The 10,654-nt window shown below is 37.4% G+C and overlaps 1 protein-coding gene across 5 annotated transcripts in view; it reads right to left on the bottom strand.

Annotated features, from left to right (window-relative positions):
- The window catches only part of Kdm4c (lysine demethylase 4C), a 461,014-nt gene that overhangs the window by 381,337 nt on the left and 69,023 nt on the right, over positions 1–10,654 (bottom strand). For all 5 annotated transcript variants that reach the window (XM_004631706.2, XM_023715829.1, XM_023715827.1 and 2 more), the window contains one exon: positions 8,262–8,455. In XM_004631706.2, the coding sequence (XP_004631763.1) occupies positions 8,262–8,455 (194 nt within the window). The remainder of the gene's footprint in view (positions 1–8,261; positions 8,456–10,654) is intronic.

Genomic DNA, 10,654 nt, shown 5'->3' with positions numbered 1-10,654 from the left:
AGCACTTCATGAAGCAATAAGTATCTCTATTTCTTAAAAGTCAAAATTTGAAATATTTAATCTAAAAATTTTAGATTAAAATTTAAAGAAAGCTTAAAGGGGCTGGAATCTATATGAGCTCAGGAGCTTGGATTTGGAGCAGAGGGAGCTGTTGGAGTTGAGTGGGGGAGAAGCCTATGTGAGAAATAAAACAGGGGCAGGGGAGATGGCTCAGCAGAATAAATGCTTCCCTGGCAAGCACAAGGGCCTGAGTTCAATCCCCAGTTCTGCCAAAAAATAAAATAAAATAAAATAAAAATTTTAAACAACATATATTCCTAATTGAATATGCCATCAAAGAGGACTGAACAGCTAGAGTCTACAGATGTGACTAAATTGCATTTTCCATTGCTTATGGTATTGACAAGTTTTAATATCTGTATGCTTACGAAAGTTTAAGCATTAATATTTTAAACTATGAAGTCTCATAGGTAACTGTTCATAATAGAACACTTCATGCACAATTTTCACTTGTGAAAAACAGATACAGGTTAAAAAAAAATAGATAAAGGTGAAAATCTCAAGTATGACTCTAGGTGATCGGACAGCAGGCTGCCACTGTCCCCAGTCTAAAGCCTACATTGTCTTCACCAAAGGGAAGCACCTCATTATGTTCACGACCCAAAGACCCCAAAGAGAGATAATGGAATGGAGCCTGTGTGCCATAAATGGCCCCATCTTCAGTGGAAAAGCCTAGTCCCATTGCGTCCAGTCAGGGTGGTTCTACAGGCCACACCAGCCTGACAGCCGCCTGTAGAACCTGTCCAAGAGCACTCTTCAATTTGACCTCCTGCTGCCCACCGTCCCATCTTCTGCTGTCTCACCACATCACTCTGGGCCTGTATCACTGGAGCACACAAAGTAGTCAACTACCCAAGCAGTCCCTGCTACACCAACAAGCTGAAGATATTTGATAGGTAGGAGCTTTAAGCTATGCATGTAGAAGGCACTGTGGAAATGGGACCCTATAAGAACATCAGACAAGAAGCCCTCAAGGAGCTAGGCTGCAGTTCAGTCTCACCTTTCTGTCACCTTAGGCCATCTCCTGACACAACCTCTACAGCCCAAGTATAGGCAGGTTAGTGGGGAAACTACAATGAGAAAAGATCCTCACAAAACAGGTATCTTGTGAATAAGAATCAGAAAGACAGAAAGCCCTTTTTAATGTTGGATTAGGAGGTACATACATGAAAATCAATATCCTAATCAATCCAGTCTTTAGTCTAAAATCACTATTATAAAAGCCATTGAAACAACAACACACTTGATTTTCAAAACATAATATTCTGTATTAATCTGTTAAATATTCTTTTCTTGAAACTAAAATGTTATCATGAATTATTAGTTGATATCAACTATGGACTACTTAAGTGAACACATTTTTTTTTTTTTTTCCGGTCAAACAACAGTCCCTGAGCTGCTAATCTATCTTGCCAGCCCAATTGCACTACTTCTTAATACTGACTTCTCCAAAACACTCAACAGAAAACTTACTTAGTGAGGGAATTTTTCAAGGACTAGAGGATCTAGGTAACTGATTTTTAAACTGCATTCCATGCTCCTCCCCCACCTCATCTCCTGGGCTCCTAAGGTTTCCTGAAGGTGACAGCTGGTTCTGTCTTTTTTTACATATTGAGTTTTTGTGAAAATTTTCCAATCTCTGAAACAGGCCAGTGTTTTTCAAAACTGAACCCATCACAGAAAATACTCTTCCTGCTTATATGTGTATGTTCTGTATAATACATATATTCAGGTAAATATTTTCCAAAGAATGAGGATTATGCTACTGCTATAAAAGTGGAAGGGGAGTGCTAAACGCTATAGGTCTAAGTTATAAATTTCATCAAGTCCACTCTGTCTTATATTCTACAACATCACTAATGCTCAGTCCAGTTCCTAGTAGGCTGGATGCTCAGTAACTAACAAGAAATAAAATTATACATCAGTAAACATAGATTCAATGCTTTACAATAATAGGATTAAGCATTAAAAATAAATAAAATTCTTAAATGTAATTTGGAAAGGGAATCTGGGAAAAGTAGAGGAAACAAGGGAGGACAGGAAAAAATAAAAATGATCAAAAAGCAGTATGTATATGGATCAAAGTCTAGAAATGAGAATGTAATCACCACGTACCACAGATACACTAAAAAAAAATGTTTTAAATAACATTTGGAAATGAAAAACATACTAATATGAAGCTAACTTCCCATATCAAAAAATTCCCAAAGCCATTTTTCCTAACAAAAAACTTTTGCTTTGTATAGAAATCTGAAGATAGTGTCTTTTCCAAGTGATCACTATTCAAATTACCAATTATGCCATCATTGAATAAGATAAAGAGGCTTAAAGGATTCTACAATTGGCCTACAGAGTTCCACCACAATTAACTCCAAAAAGGCACTGAAGCATTTTCAAGGAGATTTCCTGTAACTGAAGTTTAATCTTCAAGGGAAAACTACCTATATGGCTTCTTCACAATGGAAAACTCCTAAACAGCTAAGAGGATTGAAAATGTGAGTATTTTTCAAAACAAATGAACATTCCAAAGATAACACAAGTAAACATGCAAAATGAAAAAGACACACAGACTTAGATGTTAAGACAGGAACAGTAAATGGTCACATTCCTTCCAATCTAACACCTAAATAACGTTTATCATCTTCATTAGCTAAACAAAGACATTTTAACTTACAGAAACTGAAAAAAGCTAAGACAACTCACTATTTCAGGTTTTGACGTATAATATCTTTCCCCAAAATGTTTATAGATTTAACTCTCCTCCATTTAAGGAACACAATTAAATGAGATCTTTTGCTTGTTTCTGGTTGGAAAATCTCATCAGAGATCATGAAATAGAGATATGCTAGTGAGCATGACCCACAGGCTTCCTTCCTTCTAGGAGCTCACATTTTATAAAATCTATATTAAATATAATTGAACCCATTTGGCACTAGATAGCTTGTTCATTTTTTCAAGATACGAAACGTAAGAACAGCTTCTCCTCTACCCCAAAAGGAAGAAAGAGAAAAAGAATGAAGAGAGAGCAGGAAGGGGCAGAATGAGATGGGTGGGAGGGCTTCTGACAACCTGGAGTGAGCCAAGCTGCTAGTCTGTTCCAACTGCATGCACTGGAAAATATCCTTTTGCCTTACACTGACTTTCTGTTATTTAGAACAACGAATCTTTATTTTCATAAAATCTCCAAGCATCATTTTTAAAACACTTCATGTACACATGTGCTTGTTCACTAATTACAGCACATACATGTATGTAAAATGAATGCATCAAATGTTAAGGCATACTGAGCACTTGATACATGATGAACTAAGTGTTTAGTGTTCAATGAGTGTGTTGTGTTATTTAATCTACAAAAATACCTTACCAGATGAGTCCCAGAATCACGTGTTTTAGGAGCAGAAATTGAAGGATTCGTTTAATGATAGCCCAAAGCCACATATGCAATTCAGAGTAACACCGAAAAGGAAAACTTAGTTCTTAGAACTCTGTGCTCTCTAGTGCTATACAACACTAAACAAATGATCCAGGACCAACCAAATAGCTCAGTGGATTAAAGTGCCTGCAAGCAGGTAGGTGCAGGGGCTGGGAGACTGATCCCTGGGCCTTTAGCAAAGGCTCTTGGGAGGTTGTAAACAGGCAGATCACTACAAGTCCAATCTAGTAGTGAGACCCTGAACACCTTGTAGACAATTTCCTAAAATAAAAATAAATAAAGATCCAATGAAAAAGTACTTAGCTGAGTGTGTATGTATCAGTGGTGGCAAACTATGACTCACATGTTGTTCTCTAAGACAAAAGATGTTAATGTATAAGTTAATTTTCAAAACAAAAACCTCAGTATTCAGGTTTAACTGCAGTGTTGTCACTCTGCAACAAATAAGTAGGTTTGGATTTGTATGTAATAGTAAGATTTTTCATGAGTGAATAGAATTAAATTTTTTTTAATTAAAAAAAAGTAGTAGGTTTGGGGTTACAGTTTGGATATTCATCTCTAAACAGTTTGCATCACTGGTATAAATAACCTAAATAAATCCACACTTCTCATTGCTACATGGTATTCTAGTAAAACTTCTCAGCTTTTTATACAAAACCTAACCAAGTCAAAAATGCTAAGCCCATTCTTAATGTTTCTACAACCAACCAGGAAAACTTCTTTTAGGATCTCAGACTTTTTCATAGCTGAAGGCATGGTCCTTTTCCACAGTACCCTAATCATTCTTTACAGAGTAAATCCAAAAGTTTCTTTACTCATTGTGTTTATGCCAAAGATTGAAGGTACCATCTGAATTCCATGTCCCCCAGCAATTAACACTGGCATATGGCACTTAAAAGGGAGAATTATATTGTGTTTATCTTGAAGCTTCCACTCTACTAAATATAGATAATGATATCAATTTCAGGCTTAAAGAAATTGTTTGCTCAAAAACATTTTTTCATAAAGTTATTAAAACAAAAGGGATTATAAATATTTGTATAGTACCTAAGAGTTTACTTTTACACACAATATAACCCCAGACGCTCCTAGAAATCCCTACAGTTGACAGAGAATAAATCATGCCTCCACTTGGCAGTTAAAGAAACTCATGATGAAAGGAGTATAGTGATTTGCCCTAAGTCATTCAGCTGGAAAGTGACAGATTGGGATTCTAAAACAAGTCTTCCGGCTCCAAAGTCAATATTCATTCCAAGAAAATAAATACTTTACCGCCAAAGCAGTTTTCTATCTGCTTACTCTAAGGATTTCTTCCCCTCGAACCTTTATGCCAGCAACGTTTAAATAAATCATCAGCCCCTCTTAAGTTCCTTCAATACAAACCTATGTTCATGAACTCCTGCTGAACAAATCTGCCACACATAGCGACTATAAATGTGCGTCTTGGGGCTTCTACTTGGAGCTGTACACACTCTAATATCTCAGGAAACTTGGTGTTCTTAATACTTACATTTTAGACAGGAATTTTTATAAAACGTCCTATGTCTCCTTGGCCTGCCCTTAGACTGATTAAAAACAACTGAACACTTCTGAATCTATTTGAGTCATTTACAGGCAATCAATCCTGTAGCCAGATCACACATGTCATGTACTGATGATCCAAGGGGAAAAACCTGGATTTTGCCAAGTTGGATGGATCTCGACTTCAAGACCACCACACACAGGTTGAAGGATGGTAGGAACATGGGAAGGTGAGAGGACAAAGCAATCACAAACACTGGTAAGATGCAAAAACAGATGTCTCAGGTAGGACAGAACAAGGTCCAGACAGTCCTCAGGCAAAATCTAGGGTACACAGGCAGACTAGAGAAGCACAGACCTGAGGAAAGGAAAGAATCACCAGCAGTCTTTGCAGCAATTATCTCCAGCCCTTGGCACCTGAGCGTGGTCTGGAAGAACAGGAAGGAGTACATGTGAAATGGCAGCATCCAAAGCTAAGGAGAAGGAAAGGGATGCCCAAAGGAGACAGACAGGTCAGGCACAGAGGAAGGCACCACCACAGAAAAGTAACAGCAACTGTGGTAGAGTGAAGTACAGATGTACCCCACACAACAAGGGTTATGAGAGAAGGGAACCAACGCACACATGTGCACTCACTCATACAGAGCCTAGGTCATCTCATCATCCTCTCAATGACTCTGACAGAAATCACAGGATCTGAGCGAGTACTGATGATCATTCTGGCTAACCTAGTGCTTTGGGACAGAGGAAACTGGGTCCACAGAAGTACTGTGTGCAAAGCCGGAAACGTCAGAGGCAGAACAAACCCACAGCCCTGCTCACAGGCCCTCATGCCTGGCCTCTGCCCCAGCTACTGCCTGTCTCCCAGTATTCACTCACAAGACTATGTATTCCTTCTACCATGTTTCAAAGTTCAATTTAAATATATTATAAAGACTCCTAAAATGAATTTTAATGATAATAAAGCTTACTTCAAAATTATTTATACTCTAGTAATATAATCTTTCATAAATCTACTGGGAAATATCCCAGCAGCCATTTATATCACTCTTTATCTACAGTAGTTATCCTAGAAAATGGAATGTAGATTAATTACTATAACTCACTGCTATTTTATTATTTTATCATTATAAATAATGGTCAAGGTTAAAGATAATAGTGATAATATAAATCTACCCTAATGCACATAATGAAGTCTATACGGTTAATAACTAATAATTAACTATTGAAAATATATAAGCTGAGAGAAAAAAAATCTTGAAAATGCACACAGTTATTCTCACTCATAAATAGTGATACTTTTTTTCAAAGACACAAGACAAGAATCAATCTTATCTCTGACCAGAACAATTTTCCTAAATGGACTTCAAGAGATAATACCAGTCTATTCCAGAGAGAAGAAAACTAATCATCTTTCTGTGTAAGAAAGAGGATTCATCCAAATACAGAGGCCAGGCAGATGGCTCAGTAGAATAAACGCTAGGGCCTGAGTTCAATCCCCAGTTCCGGGGGGCGGGGGAAACCTCCAAATACAGTATTAAAAACTCAAATTAGTGCCATTAATTAATTTCCAACAAACCTCTTAAGAGGTTTTGCTACTAACTTTTCAGATTCCTTAAGCAAAGTACATAATATAGATTCCACAACACCCTGAGTTCATCCATTTAATTTTATCCACATTCAAATGAGTCTCGGAAACAGCAATGAAATAACTATGCAGCTGAGAAACTTCCCTGAACCCCAGCCATTTCTTAAAGCATCTTTCCTAACCTCCTGTGACAAAAACTCTATAGGATACACTCCAACAGAGTGTGCAGTGGTGGTAAACAAACAGCAAACCACAGCAGGACTGTCAGCAGGTGTCCACAACTCACCCAGTCATCAGCAGCCCCACCACAATGTCCCATCAGGGAAAGCTGTTGGGTCCCAGACCACCTTTAAAATGTTGAAGTTTGATCGGTCCATTAAAAGCCAGAAGTTTTTACATGAAATACTCAAGTATAGCATTTTTAAAATAAATTTTAACAGCTCCTGAGTAACTTTTTTCAGATCACTAAACTCCACAGAAAATCAGGAACTTTCTAGATCTATATCATATGTCTTTCCAATTAAATGTTCATTTATTTTGTCATTAGGAACTTTGCTATATTTAATTTCTTTAGAGAAAGCTTACAACTTCTTCATCAAATGCTAAAGCATTAAGGGGAAGTAATGTCAAGTGGGGAATTAATAGAACATTGTATTTCAATGTGTGATCAGTAGAGGACTTTTTTTTTGGAGAGGGAGTCCTTTTTGAGACAAGGTTTCACTATGCAGTTCAGGCCAGCACTGAACTCACTTTGTAGCATAAAAGATCTTCAAAGAGGCTCTCACCTTGAAAGAGTAGGTAAGAGAGTTAAGAGGATGGCACATGCATCTGAAGAGCATTCTATAGTCACACATATGCAACCATCAGAAACCTTGTATTTCCAAGATTGTTAAGAAGATGACTTACTTGAGCTGGTATTTAGAGCTGGCATTTAAGCTCTCTTAAAACTAAACCAATAAAGCCAGGTGTTGTGGCACATGCCTATAATCCCAACAGCCAGAAGACTCAGGAAGGAGGATCACTATGAGCTCAAGACCAACCTGGGCTAAAAATAAAAAACTGACTGACCACAAAGCATATCAGCATGAATGTACCTGAAAATTACAAATGGGCAACAAATGTAGAATGTTAATACAACTATGAAAAGAACATCTTCAAATCATTGCTCAGAAAGGTGGGAGGAGAGGCTCACAAAAACAGGAAATAGCAAGTTTAAAATGTCTAGCAACATTACCAATGATAATATGCATCAGAGTACTAATAGGCCTCTTAATTATCCCTTGTCTCCTTCTAGTGATCCCACCCTACAGAGTAGATGCAACTTGTCATGTATTTAAAGGGGGCTCGACTAAAAGACAAGTAACATTGTTTGAATCTATATCCAGGAAGTCAACTAACTTGCAGTAAATGTACAACGTTAGGACTAAAAATTTCTATCAATCCATGGTCCACAAAATGGTTTGCAGACAATTTCATGTACATACAAGTCAAGACTGGGATTATAGTTTTTCAGTAAAATGCTGCTAAGTATCACAACCAAAAATTTATTCTCAACTCACACAGATCTGAATATACCAAATCAAAGACAGCATTCTTTTCAATACATGCATAATGCTCATCAAAACTCAAAAGCAAATTACTATTTAAAAAGTGACTTGCCAAGACTTGGGCTCTCCAAAATGGAGATAATTAATGCTGTAGAGGTCCATATCCTCAGTGTGCCATGCGAATGTAGTCTTCCACATGCCAAAATAGAGATAAGGGGTATTTACACCCTCAATGGAAATACCGCACTCTTCTTCAACCACATCCAAGACTGTATTCAGGCGAGCTATGTTCCATTCATCCACACCCTGGAACCAGGAAAGGGAGAGAGGGAATCAAATGTTAATAAGTAGAGATAGCATGTACTGATCACCATCTACCAATTATTACAACATATATTTTAAGCCACTGAAAAAAATAAAAAATAAAGCAATCACTCAAGAGCCAGGTAAACATTTGTTATTATTAATACAAAAGTGACTACCACTATAAAATAGGGGTTTTTGGTTTTGGTTTTGCTTTTGGTTTTGGTACCAGGAATCAAACTCAGGACCTTCTGCTTGCCAGGCAGGTGCTTGTGCCACTAAGCTATCTCCTTGGCTACAGTTCTATATAAAAATTATACCACATAACTTCCTGATTCCAAATGGAAATGGTAAAAGTTAAGGCCAACTTCACACTTGCTGCTAGCAAAAGAATCACTAATTCAAAGCAGATGACTTAGTGTGTGATTTCCATTGAGGCATACCTTTTAATTTGGGGGATTTCAACTTTATTGATCCATTGCTTTCTGCATGCCAACATCAAACACTGTCTCAAGAAACCAAAGGCAAAGACTATCTTCTGACATCCTTTTTCTCTACATTCATTTACAGTAGAGTGAATGATATTTTTTCCTAGAAATTCTACTCATTATTAGAGAACTCAGCACTATTCTAAACCATAGATCTTTGTGCTGATAGTGACCCTTCAACTGACTAAATATTAAGCTCATACAGCACTTTGAGAAAATGTAAAACACATAAATTCTTTTCACGTATTTCACACAGGGTCTTACAATGAAGCTGGGACTCATAGAGATTCTCCCATGTCAGCCTCTCGAGTGCTGGGATAAGATGTGTGCGCCCCCAACTCAGACTCAGTGGAAGGCACATCATGTCCAAAGGCAGAGCCAGTGCAGGATGTGGTGCCAGGAATCAGACCCCAGTCCCTGTGCTTGCCTAAGCAGAGGCTTAGTCCGCTGAGCTATCTCACTGGCCCCAACACATAATTTCTTCTACAAATACATATCCAAACTCTGGTAAAATTACTGCGATAATATTATTTTGTATAACACAACCTGTCTAGTGACAGGAGAGAGAGAGAGAGAGAGAGAGAAGGTTAGATAGAATCCCTGTTGCAAGTTAAAGTGATAGGAAATCATTTTTGTATTAGAATGTGTCAATCTAATACACATATGCCCTACTCAGAATCCAAATCGAAATATCTGAAGCTAGCCCTGGTGTGGCAGAGCTGTAACCCCAGCACCTGGTAGTCTGAGGCAGAAGGATCACCATGAGTTTGAGGTCAGCCTGGATTACAGAGTCAACTTCCTCATGGTGGTATCACAGAGTTATCACATCCTGTTTTGTTTTCTTAAAAGGCCTCTCCAATAACTATGCCAAATGGCCTCACATAAGGCCACTTCTGTCATTTCTCTTACACATTAAAGAGTTTTCAGGTTGCTCTATTTTCAGTTTGGTCTCTAACTGATTCTCTACTAAGTGTACTATTCTTACTTCTTCAACCTGAGTCAGGAAAATTAATGATAGAGCAGTAAGTGAAACAGAGGATATAATTTAAACCCTAAGCTCCCCTAAAGTAGTCATTCTATCTACAATGTTAGCTCTTACTGGAAAGTTTGTCATTTGGAAATTGATCAGAGTAAAGAGTGAGTATCCTCTAAGATACAAGGATCCAATTTAGGAGACCTCACAAAAGTTCAATTGAATTGTGTAGAATATTTTATCTCAGAGCCAGGGATATAGCCCAGCCGCGTAAGTGCCTTTCTGGCAAGCATAAGGTCTTGAGTTCAATCCCCAGTACTAAAAAGAAAAGGAAAAAGGAAAAAAAAAAAAAAGACAAATATTTTATCTCACTCTATTTATAGATGAAGTCTCTTAACTCTGTCCAATCAAATTTCAGTCCAATCATTCTAATAATAGAATCCTATTTAAAACTCATTACCAAAGCAATGATTCTACAGTAATAAATGAGTGCCATAAAACAGAAACCATTTTTAAACTGAGCAAGCTTGCAAATTTGCACATACGCTATTCCACTGAAATTCCTAAACATGAAAACATATAAATTTTATTTCTGCCTGGTATCATTGTTCAAAAGTAATCAGGCCTACTCAGGTCAATAATTTCTGACACTGCCAGTTAAACAGAAGACCCAATGCTATTATGGGCTACTGGACTCTTTTAGAATATTTTGCTGAGTTTACACACCTATAATATTCAATA

This window comes from Octodon degus, unplaced genomic scaffold (assembly GCF_000260255.1).
Source record: "Octodon degus isolate 3935 unplaced genomic scaffold, OctDeg1.0 scaffold00044, whole genome shotgun sequence".
NCBI lineage: Eukaryota > Metazoa > Chordata > Mammalia > Rodentia > Octodontidae > Octodon > Octodon degus.
Note: the sequence above shows the minus strand (reverse complement) of the source record. Positions and strands in the feature narration are given on the sequence as shown.